General features: G+C 33.0%; 1 protein-coding gene across 1 annotated transcript in view; it reads left to right on the plus strand.

The window, feature by feature from the left end:
- LOC140439573 (alpha-amylase-like) overlaps positions 1-15446 on the plus strand; it is a 35150-nt gene extending 19704 nt beyond the window's left edge. The window contains exons 5-6 of the mRNA XM_072529571.1: positions 7547-7867; positions 15018-15446. Coding sequence (XP_072385672.1) covers positions 7547-7867; positions 15018-15415 — 719 coding nt within the window. The 3' untranslated portion in view covers positions 15416-15446. The remainder of the gene's footprint in view (positions 1-7546; positions 7868-15017) is intronic.
- The last annotated feature ends 4281 nt before the right edge of the window (positions 15447-19727 follow it).

A 19727-nucleotide genomic window follows, 5' to 3' on the forward strand; every position in this document is an offset into this window, starting at 1 on the left:
TATGAGAAAATGAATGTACCAGTATTCAGAAAGACGTGTTATAATTTATGAAGTGAAAGAACTCTTTGGTGAGGCATTTGTTAAATCGATAGTTATGCAGACTGCAATAAATGGTTTCAGAAAGTCTGGAATTTATCCGCTTAATCCTAAATTTTTTCGTTAGTGAATGTTTGCTCCCTCAGACTTTACATATCGAGAACTAAATTTACAAGAAGATGAATCTACGACACCCAAAAGTAAGTTACCTCCACCTATCGATTTTCCCCAACCAAGCTATATCCATATCTATTCTCCCAAACCAAGCTGTAGCTCCTTAAACTTACACACTGCAAATTATACTAGCATCTCTTTGTCTCCTTAATAAGCCACCACTAAATCTAATAATTTACAAGCAATATTACCAAAATCAATATGTGGTTTTTTAGTCTCTTCAAAATAGGTTTTCCGATCCCCAAGGCAACCAGGAAGCCATCCAACAATAACAGGAGAAACGAAAAGGCAGCTATAATAACATCATCTCCTTATAAGTCTAAGTTAGAACAAAATTTTAAAAAATTTCCAATCGTAAAATAATTAAAGCTAAATGGAACAGACAAAAAAGGAAAAAACGTGATAAAAAAAAATAAAATTGTTCCGAAATTACCGATTGCAGATTCTGACAGTTCGGATGAAGAAGATAATAATGACGATGCGTATCTATATTGCAATGAACTATTGTTTTATTGTTAGGAAAAGTAAGGCTGGATTAAATGTGTGTCTTGCAACAGATGGACTCATAAAGCCTATAGTGCCTACAGGCACTGATGGCTTCATGCACCCATGATGATGTAGTTGATGTTTTTATTTGTGACTTCTGTTCATAGATTTTCGATTTTAGTTCACATATTTGTAATAAATATCCTATTTTCTGATCATTGGTCTTTTTAAATGGTAATTAAGTTACTACTTGGTTTTATCACACAGGTTAGACAAAACCGGGTATTTTGCAATATTTTCATAAAAATAAAAAAAATAAAAAATTTAAGAATATTTATAAAACTTGGCATTGGTATATTAAACTTAAGTTATTTGAAAATATTTTAATCTGCAGCAAACGTTTTCTACTCTAACATAGCATAAGATACAATCAGTTTGTTGACTGGTACCCAGTTTTGTCCATTCCTCCCCTACTCATTCTGATTAAGGAAACTCAGATAAGTCTCGTATCGTTATTTTTCGTCACTACTTCTCCGTGTCGGGAGTAGGTAATTTGCGCGCCTGCTGTCTTTCTTGGATATGGTAGTTGTTTCTCAGGTTCCCTCTCCGGAATCAAACTATGATTCCCCGTTACTTGTTACAACCATGGTAGGCGCAGAACCTACCATCGACAGTTGATAAGGCATCGGAACTTTAAAATTAACCTATTTTAAAGTAAAATTGTGGCTTATTCCCAATAAAAATAGTAAATAATATTCAGATGCTACAAAAAATAGCTTCATAGCTTCAGTTTGTTACTATCCCTTTTACTCTGGTATATAAATAGGTAAGAGATAATCTATTAAATTGTAATAAATTAGAAATAAACAAAATACTACTTACATGCCGGTACAAGAATTTTTATATAATGATTGGTGATACATAGTTCAAACTATCCCGTACTGCTGATAATGGGTGATTTTCGGTCAATGTTGTAACTGTCTGACAATTAACGAGGAAGTTTCTTGGGGGGAGAGATGTTAACAGATGATATAGGAGTAAGGTATATGTTATTGTTTGTTGAATGAAAGAGTGATGTTTTATATTATTTAAATTATTAAAGTTATTTATATTTATTAAAGAAAAATATTTTTGAAATGTGTGTTAAATTATTGAAATTTTTACAAAAATAGGACAGTTATATGACAATGAATGAAAGTAGTTATGCTATTTTGCGGTAGTGCAATTTCTTTTGACTTGTAATTATCAACTTTTGGATAAAAAGCATTTAATTTCGGCTAGGCAAAGAATTGTGACAGACATAAAACTTTAAAAAAGGGGGCTTATTAGCACTACATTACTTGGTAGGAGAGGAACTAGTTAAAATTGAGTTTTTTTGACTAAAAAGGGGAATTAAAATTTAATGTCTGTTTTGTCCTTTTGATTGTGTTCTGTTTACCCTAATTGTCCTTAATTGTTTTAGTTTTATACTTTTAACATATATGACATCACAATTTTCTGCCAAAATAGAAATCAAATGGACTTTATTAAAAATTTGATAATTACAAGTCAAAGAAATTGCACATCCACAAAATAGTACATCTAATTTTATTCACTGTCATCCAACTGTCCTCTTATTGTAAACAATTTCAATCAATTATCACACATTGCTATAATATATCTCTTGAATAAATATAAACAACTTTTAATATTTTAAATAATATAAAACATCACTTTCATTTAACAAACAATCACATATACCTTATTCCTATTTCATTTGTTAACATTTCTGCCCTCAAGAAACTTCCTCGCTAATTGTCAGACAGTTACAATAGTAACCGAAGATCACCCATCATCAGCAATACAGGATAGTTTAAACTATGTATCACGAATCATTAACTAATAATTCTTGTACCGACATGTAAGTAGTATTTTGTTTGTTACTAATTTATTACAATTCAATAGATTATCTCTTACCAATTTGTGGGTTTTTACTTTGTCTGGTTAATCAATTTTATGCATATTAATAAACACAGACATGTAATATTGGCATAATTACTGTAACTTTTTTGATCTTCATCCTTATAAGACAGTACCCTAATATGGGCTTTTTATAATTTCAGCATTTAATTTACTATATACCGTTTGATCTGAAGATGCTTTGCAAAATTTAGAAAGCGAAACCGGTCGTTTTGGTAGTAAAATTAAATTGATTTTGAGTAAGTCTTATTTTATTTCTGTTACATATTTGAAATGGACTCACACAAGCAACACATTCTCTTTTTTAGTACACATAAAACAGATCTTTTAAGAAATGTTTGTATCAGATGCAATTTGCCTTGAATTAGTTTAAGGATTACCTGTCACACTTAATAATACATCAAGATTTACATCATGACGACAACCAGGATTTTCAACAGGTTTTACGTGTACAGTTTCTCTAAATTTCTTTTCAATTTTACTAACAGTGGATTATGAATGTATGTCATAGTGGTATGGGGATATTTTAAATTAAATAAATTGCATATTTCTTTATTTCTTGTTGTGTTCTGTTTTTGTCTCCATTCTTCTTCTTTTGGTGGATATTCGTTTCGAATATTGGCGATCATTCTGGCTATAATTATTTTATTAACTCATGCTTTAAATAGATTAGTTGTTATTGTGGAGAACCATTTCCTCAGGTTTTTTAACCATGATATTCTTTTTCTCCCAATTCCTCGCTTTCCGAAAACTTTGCCTGGGAGGATTATTTTCAGTAATCTGTATTTAGTGCCGTTTCTCATTACGAGTATATGTCCGAGATATTCTAACTTTCTCCTTTTAATCGTATATATAATTTCTCTTTCTTTCCCCATTCTTCGTAGTACAGTCTCGTTGGTTATCTTGTCCGTCCATGATATCCTTAGGATTCTTCTGTATAGCCACATCTCGAAGGCTTCAAGTTTTTTCTCTATTGCTTCAGTGAGTGTCCAGGATTCAACTCCATAGTATAATATCGAGAAGATATAACATCGTAGGAGCCTTACTTTTATCTCCAGGTTAAGCTTCTGGCTTTTAAAGAATTTGGCTATGTTGTTGAATGCACTCCTAGCACTCCATTCTCATGAGATCATTAATATTTATCACTTCCATTGACCAGTCACTATGAAATTTTCATTACTAGGTGCCAATTTTGGCTGAAATTTCGGTTTTTACTTTTAGCAACAAATGTGAGGCATTTGAAATATGCCTCAAAAACGCTAATTATACAAACGATTTAAAACGTTTAAAACTGTTTCTTTTTGATTACACACGGTCATCATTTCAAACGACACTTCAGCTACAAAATCGGTTGAGATGTGAATGTTATAATTCAGCGTTTTTTGGGCATATTTGAAATACATTTTTTTTCTCAGCTACATTTTTCATTTAAAACATTTTTATACAGCGTACAGAGTCTTGGTAAATAGATTTTTTCCGTTTTTTCCCACTTACAAGAGGTGGTTTTAGGGAGAAGCTTTGGGGTAAATGTGGTAAACTTCTTTGCAACTTTTTTGGAGACCCAAAATTGACGTTCTCAAAAAAATTCAGTCTGTTCGTAGGATTTTTAGAGGTCGAATCTCTGACGACTGAACTAATTTCTGCAGTTATATTCTCTTCACTTCCAATTTTAGATATAGAACTTAAACAAGCAGATTTCTTTATCAAAATCCTTTTTAACCACTCTCAAATAATAACCCGTATATATTTTTTTATTTTTTTTTATTTAAATTAACGTGCATGTAATATTTATGGTCATTAGCACGAGTTACGATTTACATGGTAATATCATATAAATTTACAAAATATTGTACCTAGTTAACATTTAACATAACGAGAAAATAATAAAGCATGTAACATAACATTTAAATTCTGTTGAGCAGTTGACTTTCTCGAGGAATTTGATAACCTTGTTGATTCGGTCTGTACTGTTTAGGACCTCTTTGAAGATAGTACTGATATCGAGCTGTTGGCGTATTTTGGCATAAAAAGGGCATTCGATAAGTATATGTCTGATTCGGAGAGTCGTATTGCAGTGCTGACATTTTGGTTGTGGAGATGATGTCATCAGGTAGCTATGAGTTATGAGACGGGTATGTCCTAGACGCAATCTCCGTATGATTGCCATATTTTTTTAAGATAAACTGGGATAGGTAAGTAGGTTCACTGAGGGTTTAATTTCATGCAGCGTTGAAGTAACTTTATTCCAGTGAATCTGGCAGGTGGCAGGTGGATAGATTAAGCTTCTTTAGTCTAGCTTTGAGATCGTTGCAAATTTGTGTATTGATAATGGAGTCCGTGAATGATGCCGATTTTTTGGCAAGGCAATCAGCTTTTTCGTTACCACTAATACCGACATGGGATGGTGCCCATATCAAAGTGACATTTGTATTTTGGTTTATAAGAAGCTGATATGTGTCATGAATATCTTGAACGATAGGATGGTTGGTGGATATAGCATTAATGGAGTGTATAGAGGAAGGCGAGTCAGAGCATATGGCTATGTGTGTATTTGGATATTGTTGGGCATATTTGAAAGACATATTCAGACAAATTTATATTTTTTAGTAACGGCTGTAGAAGATTAGGAATAGCATGTATAATTAAGTTACATGGAGGGTTGTAATGGGGTTGGTGTGATGATGTAATTAAATAATATACTGTATTGGACGAATTGGAAAAAATTGCAACAGCATAGGAGAGAAGGTTTTATTGCCTAAGCCATAGAGGAGGTTCATCACAGTAAAGACTTTCTGCCGGACTAGAACGGAATGCTCCAAGACATAGACGAATAGCCGTGTTGTGCATTGTATTTAGTGAATTTAAGATTGATTTAGTTTAGACATATAGACGAAACATCCATAGTCAAGTTTGGAGCGGATAAGTGATCTGTAAACTTTCAGTAACGTAGTTTCTTCCGCGCCCCAATAAAAATGTGAGAGTGTTTTGATTATATTTAACCTTTTTAGGCAAACTCCTTTAAGTTCCTGTATGTGTTGTTTCCAGAATAATCTTGAATCAAATATAGGTCCTAATATTTTGCAATTATCAACAATCGGTAATTTGAAGTTTTTAATAATGATTTCAGGATTTAAAAAACTTATTTTTCTGCTAAATGTAATAACTTTGGATTTATAGTGGAAGAGGATAAGTCCTAGAGAAGCTACTTTGTTTTGTATTACTCCTAATTGTAGAATTTTACTATAATTGCGTTGGATTTACTATGACAGTACATTATTATAATATACGCATATAATACGCATTTGATTGGTGGAGCTATATTTTCATTTAACTGGCTAATTGAAAGAATGAATAAGGATGTGCTTAAAACTGAACTTTGAGGAACTTCATCATGTTGGATGTGTGGAGAAGAAAGGAAGTTGTTAACAGAAATCCTGAACGATTTAGATATTAGGAAGTTTTTGATAAATGCGTATACGTTGCCAGTAAGGTTACATTCAGAAAGTTTGTCACGGATTGCGTTTCTAGAGATGGTATCAAATGCGCCTTTTATATCAAAGATAGTTGCTTTAGTTAGATCAAATCTTGCTTGCAATTAATTGCGTTGGAGATATGATTTTGGAGTAGTACCAGATTATCTATTGTGGAGCGCTGTCTTTGGTAGCCAGATTGTTCCTTTGGAATAATCTTGTGTTTTTTAAAATACTAAAAAGATTTATTGATCATTTTTTCCATTAGCTTACACATAGTGCATGTGAGGGAGATGGGCGTGTAATATTGTGGAAAGATAGTTGGCTGATTTGGCTTGAGTATTGGTATAACAATAGATTTTCTCCATTGAGATGGAAAATTATGGTAACTCCAGATTATATTGTATAAATTAAGGAGTTTATTAAGACCGTAATTAGACAAATGCTTTAGGAATGCATAAGGAATATCATCAGGCCCAGCTGCGATGTTTCTACTATTAACTAAGGCAGATATTAGCTCGTGGATAGTGAAAAAAGAATTAAGGGATCTAGTATATTCAGATGATATCAGATGATTTCTGTGTGAATATAAGTCATGATGAGATAAAGTAATATTATTAGTTTTATTCCTAAACTTCTCTTCGAAATGTTTGGCAAACGTGTTAGGAATAAGTTCATGTGAAGTGATCTCTATACCATTTAAAATTAAACGAGTTATTTTATTATTAGTTTTGTGACCTTGAATTTGTCGTATTTTTTTCCAAGTTTGGCTAGGATTGAAGTTTTCGTTAATGTATGATACATAATCTTGCCAGGATGATTTTTTACTTTTTTTAACTACTTGTTTTGCTTAGGCTTTAAATTTTTTGTAATTTATTAGATTTTCAAGGCTTCTATTTTTTTGGTACTTATTTAAAGCTTTTTTGGATAGACGAACCACCTCTTAACAAGCAGAGTTCCACCAAGGAACTGCTTTATGATTTGGAAAGATAAACAATCACATTAAATTGACAAGTTTTTATTAAAAATACTATTAGTAGAAGCCAGGTGTTCACTCGTTGGCTTCTGAAATAGGAATGAACCCGTATATTTAAACTTGGAAGCATTAACGTAATACTAGTAAAAATTGAAAAAAAAAATCAAATTAAATGTAAATCTTATGCCGAATGAAATGGCGTAATACTTTGAAAACTTCTAAAATAAAGTAAAAGCTTGTACAAAACATTTATTAAGTAGATTAAATTGTGAATAAACATATTTGATAAATAAACATCAAAGTATTTCCAATAAAGTTGGCATAATAAAGTAAATTGAAACTTTCTTCTATTGTCATATAAAACGTAATAATTGTATGTTAACAATTCTTACGTTTAAGTTAATTATACTTTAATTATTATTTATTATTTTATACGTTATTGCAGGTGGAGAGGCAGTGAAGAAAACTGAATACAACAGCTTTGGAGCAGTGCTTGAATTTAAATACGGTTCCGAATTGGGTAATGCCTTTCAAGGGCGTAATGCTCTCCACTGGCTAAACAGCTGGGGTCCAGAATGGGGTCTATTAGCAGGAACTGATGCTGTTGTCTTCATTGATAACCATGATAACCAAAGAGATGGATCGCCAGCTATTCTTACGTACAAGAACCCAAAACCTTACAAAATGGCAATAGCTTTCATGCTGGCTCATCCATATGGAACTACGAGGATAATGTCAAGTTTTCATTTTGATAACCGGGATCAAGGTAATAATACAAACTTTACATTCCACTTATTGAGTTAGAGTATAGGAAACAATTTTGTCAGAGTACTGGTGGCAGATACATTACTGTTTGATTGTGGTCCTGGCCCGCAAGCAATAATCACTGCGTAAAATAGCTTCCGATGTAAAACAAGATTTTTGGTATAAAGAATTGTTATATAATTAAAATTAATGTAATAATATTATTATAATATATTAATAATGATATAATGTATTCATATTAATATAATGTATTAATCAATTTAAAGCGCAGTGTAATAGTGTAAGAAATAAAAACTGGCAACTGTAAGTAATTTCATATCTTCAAATAGCTAGTTTTAACCACAACTTCAATCATATTTAAACAAGTAACTTCTGATCAATAAACTAAATTTATCTGCAAAAACAAAAAAAAAGTTAAGCTACAATTTAACATTTAACTGCAAACAATCATTGGAACGAAAACACAGAACAGATAATTCGGTTCGTGGAAATCCTAGTTAATTAATGCAAGTGGTGTTTAAAAGAAAAAAATTGTTGGATTATGGCGTGATAAGAAACAAGGATCAATCATGATAATTGACAGAGCTAACAACAATCAAAATCATCTGGTCATGATAAACAATATCGCTGTTGTAGATAAATTTGTGTATCTGGGCTCATTAATAACCAACAAAGGAGGCTGTACTGAAGAAATAAAGCGGCGGTCAGCAATCGCAAAAAGCGCTATGGCAAAATTAACAAAAATTTGGAAAAGCCATGAAATAACTACCGATACAAAAATGAGACTAGTAAGAAGTCTAGTTTTTCCCGTTTTTACTTATGCATCGGAATGCTGGACCCTTACTGAGAAAGACAAAAAGAACATAGATGTATTTGAGATGTACTGCTGGAGACGAATGCTGAGAATATCATGGGTGGCCCGAAGAACAAATGAATCCATACTGGACCAGCTAAACATAAAGAAAAGACTAAAAACACAAATATCAGAACAAATAATAAGCTATTTTGGACATGTCCTTCGAAGAAATGGTCTTGAAAAACTTACCATCCAGGGAAAAGTAGAAGGCAAAAGAAATAGAGGTAGATCTCCCACACGATACACGGACCATATTGTTGCTACCATTGGCGCTCCTTTGTCAGAATGTGCTAGAATGGCAGAAGATAGAAAAACGTGGAGGAACATTGGGAAATTTAGCTAATAGCTTCAAGATATCACGATACCTGCATCAGGTCAACGACTAAGAAGAAGAAACAAGGATATTCAGTCGATTAAAGGAAAAATTAAAGATAGAAGAGGTTTAAGCAGAAAGAAAAAATCCTGTCTGAGAAACTTGATTCCAAAGAGAATGGTTCCAAATATCAGAACCTGCAAACATAATACATGTGGCATAAAACAGAGAAACCTATCGTTTGATTGTCGCCAACCTTCGGTAGAAGACGGCATAAGAATGACATGAAAAGAACGACAAAAACTTCGAAGATATATTTAACCCTTTCCAACCCAAATTATTTTTTTCAATAAATTTTGTTGAAAAAAAAATGTATGTTATAGGAAACGATACAAGAAAAAATAATTGTTGATAACTTTTGTAAAATTTTGCATCCTAGAGTCTTTAAACTCAAAAAAATTGATCCCATTTGGAATCATCTGGCATTGGTAGTACCTGAATTATCAATTTATAACACTTGATATAGTGGTCTGGTAAAACATTGACTATAATAAAATAATATATAATATATTAATATATTAATGTAATAACAGGAAATACGTTTATTATTGCACTTATACTAGTAACAATTTAATCTTGTACATGGAAACAATAAAAACAATTTTTATTATTGTTTAAACATAAAAAACATTGCACTAAGAACATTTTATTCTAGAGTAAGACTTTATACATATTTTGCACCTTGTGCGATTTTGATTATGTAGTGGCCAGTGCCCTACGCCATCAAATCGAACATCTTGCACTGGTGCAGGATGCATTACTTGTATCTTATTTGATGTATTCTCCTGAGAAGGACGTCCTCGTTTTCTCGTGTCGGACTTTCCAGCTTTCAGTAACGCATGTCCAAATTGAGATTTGAATTGGAGAAGGGTAATGTGTTTCACTTGTTTTTGTGTGCAGTGTCTTCGGTACAGCAACCAGGAGTTGGCAATACATGTATCAATAAGGTTAAATGTTATTCTCAAATAGAATCTTTTTGGTTTGATTTAGATTATAAATATATAGTTCCACAAGCATGTCATGCAAATCCACACCCCACATCGAAATGTTATATTCTTTGACAATTGCTGGCCGTTCGATTTCTACATAGGTTTTGCTCTTGTTGCACCTTTTCTTCACTTTATCAAGAGGATATTTTCCTATATAGTTCGATGCTAACATGACGGACTTATTGTCATACCATTTGAGAGCAGTAATATTTTTTTTGCTGTCTATTTTTACATCAGAGAAACGTTTTGCCATTAGAACTTTGTCTTCTGAAAAAAGACAACCTGCCAGCCGCCCACTTCTTACAGTCCATGCAGCAGGGAAGCCCCGTTCTTTCAGACTAATAAGTAGATTATAAGATGTGAATTATCCATGAAAATCTTGAAATTCATGTGATTTGGCAGATTTCTGACCAACTTCAGTACTATTTCCCCACTAATTCCAAGACCTGATTCATCTTGGACTGTTCTTTTCCCCACATATATCTCAAAATCGTATAGTATGCCGCTGCGTCCTGCTCTTGCAAAAACTTTTATGCCCCATTTATGAGGTTTATTTTTTATATATTTCTTCAGATTACATGTCCTTTGAATGGTATAATAAATTCATCGATGCTGTTGAACCTCAGGTTCTATCTTATTCATATTTTGCCAAACTTTTTCAATGAAAGATTTTACTTTGTATAATTTGTCATTTTTGCTAGACGAAACTTTCAAATTATCGTTGACGTGAAAATATGCTCGCAGTTTATTAAAACGATTATGTGACATGATATCAGCTATCGTATTATTTCGTGTTTCTTCTGCCCAATACATTCTATATGAAGGAATACGAACAATTCAACTCAATACATGTATGCCTAAGAACTGCTCTATCTCTGCTGCATTTGTATCAATATTTTTACTGTCTTTTTGCACAGAATACAAGTTTGTCTGCTCATCAAAATTTTGAATAATATTATTGTCACAAAACATTTTAAAATATTGGAAAGGCGAATAAATATTCTCATCAACCGAAAAATCACCACTGTATTCGCTGTTTACATCAATTAAATTGTTGTCTGTCCAAGTTGGTTTTTCTATGCTCTTCTGTAATTTCTTCAACAGTTTTTTCTTCGATATTCTTTGTAATTTGGGTGTTCAAGCTATGTTCAACAATGTTTTCCAATAATTCTTCTATTTGAGTTTCTTCAATCATTTCTTCTTCCAAAGTCTCTTCCTCATTATCAACATCAAATTCGATATCAGAGTCGTCAAGAAGACCAACTACCCCTTCCTGGGACAGATTTTGCAATTCCCGAGAAGAAAGTTTGGTTTTGATAGTTTTGAACAAACGATCCATCTGAAATAACAAAGTATATTATTGAAAAAAACAAACGTCATACGATTTCCCAATGATGCCATTTGGAGACCCCCACAATGGCCCAATGATTTTATTTGGATTCATTGATATTTATAATGTTTACGTAAACAATCTTGTAAATATGAGCAAACTATAATGCAAATTATCAAATAAAAACAATATAAGAAGCAAAATAAATTTTTTCGTGCAATTATTTGTTCAATTACTCACCTTAGAATGATTTGAAATAAGTGATATGAAATAAATTGATGATCGTTGTTTCACTACGAAGTTTAACATTGACAAGTGACTAACGCTTTGACATTGACATGCGAAGAGCCGAAGAGGAGAACAAAGAACAGAACATCTAGATATACAAAAATTGAAACAACAAGATGTCAAACAGAACTATGAGAAGAGAGAAATAACACAAACACTAACAAACACAGGTAGTTTAGGCACCGAAGAACATTGGGAAGAAATCAAAACAAAAGTTATTGACGCAGAAAGAAAAATCATAGGCAAGAAAAAGAAAAATACAAAAAGGGAATGGTTCAATGACAAGTGTGATAAGGCCATACAGAAAAGAAATGAAGAACACAATAAATATATGGAAAGAAGAACCAATGAAAGAAGGGCAAGTTACCAAGATGCAAGACGGAGGGCGGATAAAATATGCCGAACAGAGCAAAGAAAATACGAAAACGGCAATATACAGAAAATGGAAGAAAATCTTTAAAGCAACAATATAAGACAGGCGTACAGATATCTACGCAATTTAAGAGAAGGATACACACCCCGAACAATTCTATGCAGAAATCAAGAAGGGCAAATAAACAGTGACCCAAAAGAAATAAAATCAGTCTGGAAAACCTATTTCCAAACTCTTTTAGGGACACAAGAAAATGAAGAGCATATGGACATGCATCACAATAAGGGAGACACCGAAAATATAGAACCCCAAACGATGGAAGAGGTAAAACAGGCAATACGAGCACAAAAGAACAATAAGGCTCCAGGTATTGACAACGTCTCCCCTGAACTATATAAATTAGGTGGCGATCACCTAGTAGGACAAATACATATGCTCATGAACAAGATTTAGAATGATAAAAAGATCCCTAATGATTGGAAAACCGGGATTATATGCTCAATCTATAAAAAAGGGGATAAACTGAAATGCGAAAACTTACAACTGACCAACTATTCACAGTGAAACAAATTTTAAACAAATCGTGGGAATACGACATTGACGTCCACAACATATTCATAGATTTCAAACAAGCTTACAACTTAATTAATAGGAACAAGTTATATTAAATATTGCAGAGCTTTAATATCCCCCAAAAATACATCCGACTAGAAAAAACAACAATGGATTGGTCCATAGCAACTGTCAGAGTCCAAAATGAATAGTCCAAGGATTAAAGCAAGGAGACAGGCTGGCACCGACACTATTCAACCTGACCTTGGAATACGTGATAAGACAGCTGAATATAGGAAGAGGTAATCAGCATCATGTCTCGCAGAACAGAAGAGGCAGCAGAAATATATACACAATTAAAAACAAAGGCAAAAGAGATTGAACTAGAAATAAATATTCAAAAGACAAAAAAGTTAACATAGGCAAGAGCTAGGGGAAACAGACGAACAGTTAAATTAGAGGACGATATTGAAACGGTAGAAAGTTTCACATATTTAGGAGTTGCATTAAACACGGATGGAGAACAGAAGAACCAGAAATCCAAAGAAGAATAGTAAAGGGAAAACAAAGCTTATTTTTTACTCGATCATGTGTTCCGCTCCAAAAACACACACTGGAGATAAAAAATCAGGGTATACAAAACTATTATCAGACCAATAGTATGTTATGCATGCGAATCATGGGCGATGACAGAAGAAACAAAAAGAAAACTGGAAGTCTTCGAAAGAAAAGTCCTAAGAAAGATATTTGGACCTATTAACGAAAACGGAATATGGAGATCCAGGTACAACCATAAACTCTACCAACTGTTCAAAGATACATCGATCTCAGAATTCGTTAAACTTCAGAGACTTCGCTGGACTGGTCATGTAGTAAGAATGGAAACAGAAAGATTACCGAAAAGAGTCCTAGATAGTAAAATGCAGGGCGCAAGACCAACAGGAAGGCCACAAAAAAGATGGGAGGATGAAGTGCTAGCGGACGCGCAAAATTTATTTGCTAGAGGTGAGAACCTGGAAAAGATCGGTGCGGGACCGACAAGGTTAGAGGCATAGTTTGGAGGAGGCCAAGGCTCGATTTGGGCTGTAGCGCCATTGGAGAGAGAGTGACTAACGCTTACTGATAGAATTGTCAAATAAATTAACGCAGCGTCATCTAGTAGGAAGGTGAGGCAACGCAATACCGTTCGCCAAATCGACATAAGTAGTTTTCTTTGCCGCTAAAGCAGAAAATATTGCTATAATCCCAAATGGGATCATTTGACTGGAAAGGGTTAACACAAGTAAAAAATATAAAGAACATCGGGCGTTCCAAGGTATCAGATAAGGTATCAGGTATGTATCTTGTAGAAAGCTTTGGGTAATCTGGTTACCATATCCTTTCATCTGTTCAAGTCTTTTTAGATTTTGTTGTGGAACAACAATTCGGTCATATTCCGTAGACAATCACAGTAACTAACTTTATTAGTAGACATTCTTCTTCTTCTTCAGCCTTAGGTAATCCAACTTTGGACATAGGCCTCTCCCAAATCAATCCAGTTTCTTCTATTTTGCGCCTCTTGCTTCCAGTTGTGTCCTCCGATCTTCTTAATATCATCAGCCCATCTCAGTAGACATTATTGTCAAAAAATTATTATTCGCAGTTTTTCTGTTACAAAAAACTCACTTCTTTGTTATCAGTGAAGAAGTAGTTATCTACGTGAACCATCCGCAATCAATCTAGTGCAATAATCGTAAAACTTGTTGTTAATTAGCAGTGGCTATTTAAATAGAGTAAAGGTTTGAGTCAAATCGAAATCTAGTGCGGTCTAATCAACGAGTTACATAAGTAATAATCCACTATAGGAAGATTAACGTATCATCCACCAAGAGACAAACAAGCAGGGTTTATTTCTGTATCCAAATCTGCCAGACTTAACCAGTACTTTTGATTTTAAACCGTGAAAGCATTGCTTAGCCAAGGGCAGGTAAATCACAGCTAACAGCTACCATCATGTTGTTGACACGTTACTGGTAAACAGATACTGTACAGAAGACAAGCTACAGACAACAGATATTTATACACCTTTTCAACAATAAAAACATTTCGCGAATAAACATTTTCCATGTCCAATAATTAATTCCAAGACAAGTGCAAACCCCAAACTTTTTAAATTAGCACGGTACATCGGGCTCTAGCTAGTTCATCATACCATATTGTAAACAACGGTATTGTGGATTAATTGAGTTTTGTAAAAAAATGTAATTTTAATGTAGATTTGTTTTCTGATATAAAAGGAAAAAGAATAGACATGGGATTAACACTGAGTTTAGATGTATCTATACCTTTCTCGTATGCATTTATTATCTGCTACAAATATGTGGAGATTTAAACCTATGTTTAAATTTTAGGTCCACCTAGTCAACAACCCGGTTTCAAGGTTGACAACACATGCACAAACGGTTGGGTATGTGAACATAGATGGCGTCAAATTTACAATATGGTCAGCTTTAGAAACGCTGTAGCCGGCACAGGTATCAATAACTGGTGGAGTGACGGCCACCAACAAATTGCTTTTGGAAGAGGAAATAAAGGTTTTATCGCTTTTACTTTACATGGAGACATCAATCAAAACCTTCAAACTTCTTTGCCGGCTGGAACTTATTGCGATGTTATCTCGGGTAGTTTGAAAAATGGATCTTGTACAGGAAAAACTATACAAGTTAATGGAAGTGGTAAGGCCGCTATTTCTTTGTCTACTAATGAAGATGATGGTGTTGTAGCTATCCACGTCAATGCAAAATTGTAAAGTTATATTTTTCTAAAATAAAATATTTAATAAAGTACTTTAAGGTTTATTTAAGTGACAAAAAGGTAGGTATGCTGAATAATTAGGTTATGTTTTCCCTACACTTTTTAAATCTGATATTTTATATTCATTGCTTTGATTTTGTTAAGAAATAGCTCTATGAAAATCTGTATCTTCACTGGGTTCCCAAACATTAAACTATTATTCAGTATTATTGTACAAACAGGTGTTAGATCACCAGCCTTATTTTCCAAATTTTGCTTATTACGAATTACGAATACTGTTTCCTAAAGTATGCATATTATTTCTTAAAATAAGAATTAAGAGGAGTGAAGCTGTAAAAATGAAAATAGAACCCTCTTTGAACGTACTGAGAGAAAGATCTCGATTTTGAAAATGAGCCAGATTTTCAAATAATGTAAAATATGTATGGTGCGTCTCAGAAATAGAAAAGAGTCGTGTATACTGAAGATAATAATTAGACATGAATTAAATCGAAATAAAATATTTTAGAGCCTTGGATTCATTAATGTTGACTGTTTGATCGTGTTCCTATAGTTTTAATTTTTCCTCATTTCTTTTATTTCTAGTTTATTTAACCCTAGAATACTAATACTCGTATAATATACGACTCCAAATTATTTTCTACGAAATTTGGCAACAACGGAAAATCCCGCGAACTTGGGTCCCACATTCAACAGTAGCTTCTTCTTTAGTATTAGAGTAAACGTTGGTGTATAAACGTCAGTTTATACACCAACGTTATTATATAGTAATATTAGACTTACTTTCGTCAATTATGTTTGAATTACAAATTTATCATTTTTCGTCACTTCAAAATACATTTTGGACAATGCATTTTGCTTAATAATAAAATTTTCATTTGCACCAATAACGCATATATGTTATATGTAGTATTGATTAGTTCTTTCTAATTCCTAGTTCTTTATAGTTCTATATAATTCCTACATAACTGCTTTTTTCTACAAGGAATTTAAAATGCATTTACAGACTACCCCGATCTTATATAGGCCAAACAAATCGTAGAATCAAAATAGGATTTATGAACATTCCATTTCTGTTCGCAATTCTGATTCAATTTTAGCTCTTTTAATCGCCGCGCCAATCCCCGTGTCAATTCACACGCTAACCCCCACGCCCACCTTCACCCAAACCATGTCAACATCGACGGTATAAACGAACCGTCTTCTGTTCCCAGTAGCAGTAATGCATTGGTTAGTAATCGGTATAGTAGTGTGTGGAGGCTCGGGAGACTGAGCTCTCGGAATCCCTGAAGAAAACATCAAAGAAGATGTCGAAATTTCGGCGCAATGAAAATCGACGCGGTTCAACCCGGAAGACAGTTGAGTTTAATATTCTTTCTTGTAATAGTAAGTCTTCAGTTTTTTCAAGCTTTGGCGGTCATTGCATCTTTGAAATTTTCTCTTCATGACAGTTTTGGTCTACCTCGTTTTCTTCTAGTCGGTGGAGTCCATTTTTCTAATTTTTTTGGCCATCTATTTTCAGACATTCTCTGCAGGTGTTCATACCAGCTTAGTCTTTTGGCTTCGATCGAGTCTATTATGTCTAGGTGAATTAACATTTCTCTCCTAATGTGTACGTTTCTCACTTATTCCCTGCTTTTGATATTATTTGGAGTCCCAAGTATTTAAAGGTTTCACTTGATTTTATAGTTTCCATTTCAATTTGTAACTAGCTTCCTGGTTTTTCTCCTGCAAGTAAATACTGGGTTTTTTAATATTAATTGTAAGGCTGAACTTGGTGTACCCCTCTTTCAGTTTTAGAAGCATATAGTCGATATAACTCTTGTCTTCAGCTAGAATGACTGTGCTAGATGCTTCAATGCTAGAATGAGTATACTTTTTGTTTCTTTGTATCGTTCCGAGTGCTTCATAAGCTTCTTGATTAATTTTATATATGATCTCTTGGTAATTATTCTGAGCTGAGGGGTAAATCTGGTTTGTAAATTTTGTTTTTTTCCATTGTTTGTCCATTGTTTTTAACTTAAAATGGGAATTATTCAATATTATGAAATTCTAGCTATTTAATTGAAATTTTCGGCCTTTTCGTTGGAATTTTCAAAGTACTATTAAAAAAAACTTCCAATAATTATTTTATTTTAGCTGACAGACTTTACTGACAGTTAAGTATAATATGTTTTTTTTAAGTGGAATACTTTATTATCGAACCTTTGAGGTGCGTTCGTCAGTCAATTTTATTAAAAGATAGTTCATTTCATTACAAAAATTTAATTTTATTTAAATAATGACAGTCAGACAAATAATGGTAGACGAAAAGCTTGTGATACTATACCGATACTATAATTCTCTCCATCACTTACTTTATCATCAATATCGATATCAAATTCTAATAAAACTCTTCATAATATTTGCTTTTTTTTGCACTGGTTTTTATTTCTTTTAACAACTTTAGATTGTTAAGAATACGAATAATTCGATTCTACTATATATATTTTATTGAGTAATTTCCTATGCAATTTTATTTATTTATTAAAATATAAGACCAAAGGTAAATAATCTTGGGAACGGAAACACTGGATAACATATGAAACCCTTCAAATAATTGAGAATAGAAGAAATTTTTGTCAAAGTTATGTACATAGTAAAAGGGAAAAAGCTAGTTTAAGAGACCTTAACAAAGAAATAAAACAAAAATGCAAGGCTGATATACAACAATACTATCACAATATATTTAAAGAAATTAAGAACCACAATCAAAACAACCAGTCAAAAGATTTATTTAGCAAAATACGCTACATAACAAAAGACTTCAGCCAGAACTTGGGCCGTTGAAGACCTCATAGGAACCTTGAGAACCAACAGAGAAGATATAGCAGAAACAGGGAGATAATATTGCCGGGATCTATATAAAATTATCAATACTAGGAACTTGTTCGCCAAACTCCTGAAGAAATCGAAGAAGAACCTAAAGTACTGAAGAATAAAATAAAACTGGCGACTAGTAAACTCAAGCATAACAAACCACCAGGTCTAGATATAACAACACCAGAAAATTATCACAAACCATTCGACAGGTTCAAATGGTAACACTTATGACACATACCACAGATATAGACATACCACAACAGTTAATTTGGCTTATAACTGAACTATACAAACACACAACTGGAACAGTTTAAGTGCTTGACACACTATCAAACAAATTCCATCCAGCATAGGTTGTCAGGCCAGGATGTATACTGTCTCCACAATTATTTAATATATATTGAAAGCGTACTATATACGTTTACATACGTTCATATTACATACGTTCTTTAAACTACCACCAAGACGTTTGCATACTTGGATATCTCCGCAAGATGAACCAGGAAACATAATAAGGAATCAAACTGATTACATAATGGTTAACAAGAGATTCCGTTGTCAGATCATATTCTTGTTATTGGTAAATTAAGGTTTAGATTTAAAAAGGTTACAAAAAAGGATAGTAACAAAAAATGTGATATGAACAGGAGACATATGAAGAGACAGTCGCAAGGGTTCTTTCAGAAATGCTATGTAACATGGAGCAAATATATAACCAAAAAGAATCACTCCAGAATATGTGTGAAATCCTTAACAAGATCAGAGAAGAACGTCTAATAAAATATAAAGAGAAGAAGAATAAAGAAAAGTTGTATGAATGACATTATACTGCAACTCATGAAAGAAAAAAATCAAAGAATAACAAAAGAATGTACAAAAATATTCAGAAACAAATAAGAACCGAAATACGAAAGGCCAAAGAAAATTGGTAAAAATCACAGTATGAAGAGATAGAGTTATTGGAACAAAAACACGATACATTTAATATGCATATAAAGGTAAAACAATTCAAAAATCCAACACAGCTAGCAAACTGCAAGATCAACAGGGACACATTATCACAGATAAAAATCAAGAAATATGCATATGGACCAAACACATACAAGAACTCTTTAACCGATAATAGGTCCGAACAACCTCCCTCCTATATATGTAATGACCATCTACCAATCACGTCAGATGAAGTGGAAAAAGCAATATCACAACTAAACGATGGCAAAGCTCCTGGACTTGACAATGCATATGCTAAACTCATAAACCTATTTAAAACAGACGGTACTCAACAACTAACAAAAATATTCAATGACATATATTTAAACGGAGTAATAGCAAGATCATGGCTGAAGTCAACGTTTATTGCTCTACCAAAAAAACCACAAAAGCCACATTTTAAAGTTATCTTGCCTAAAAATCATACATCAAATGATATATAGAATATGCGAAGA

Source organism: Diabrotica undecimpunctata, chromosome 4, assembly GCF_040954645.1.
Source record: "Diabrotica undecimpunctata isolate CICGRU chromosome 4, icDiaUnde3, whole genome shotgun sequence".
Lineage (NCBI taxonomy): Eukaryota > Metazoa > Arthropoda > Insecta > Coleoptera > Chrysomelidae > Diabrotica > Diabrotica undecimpunctata.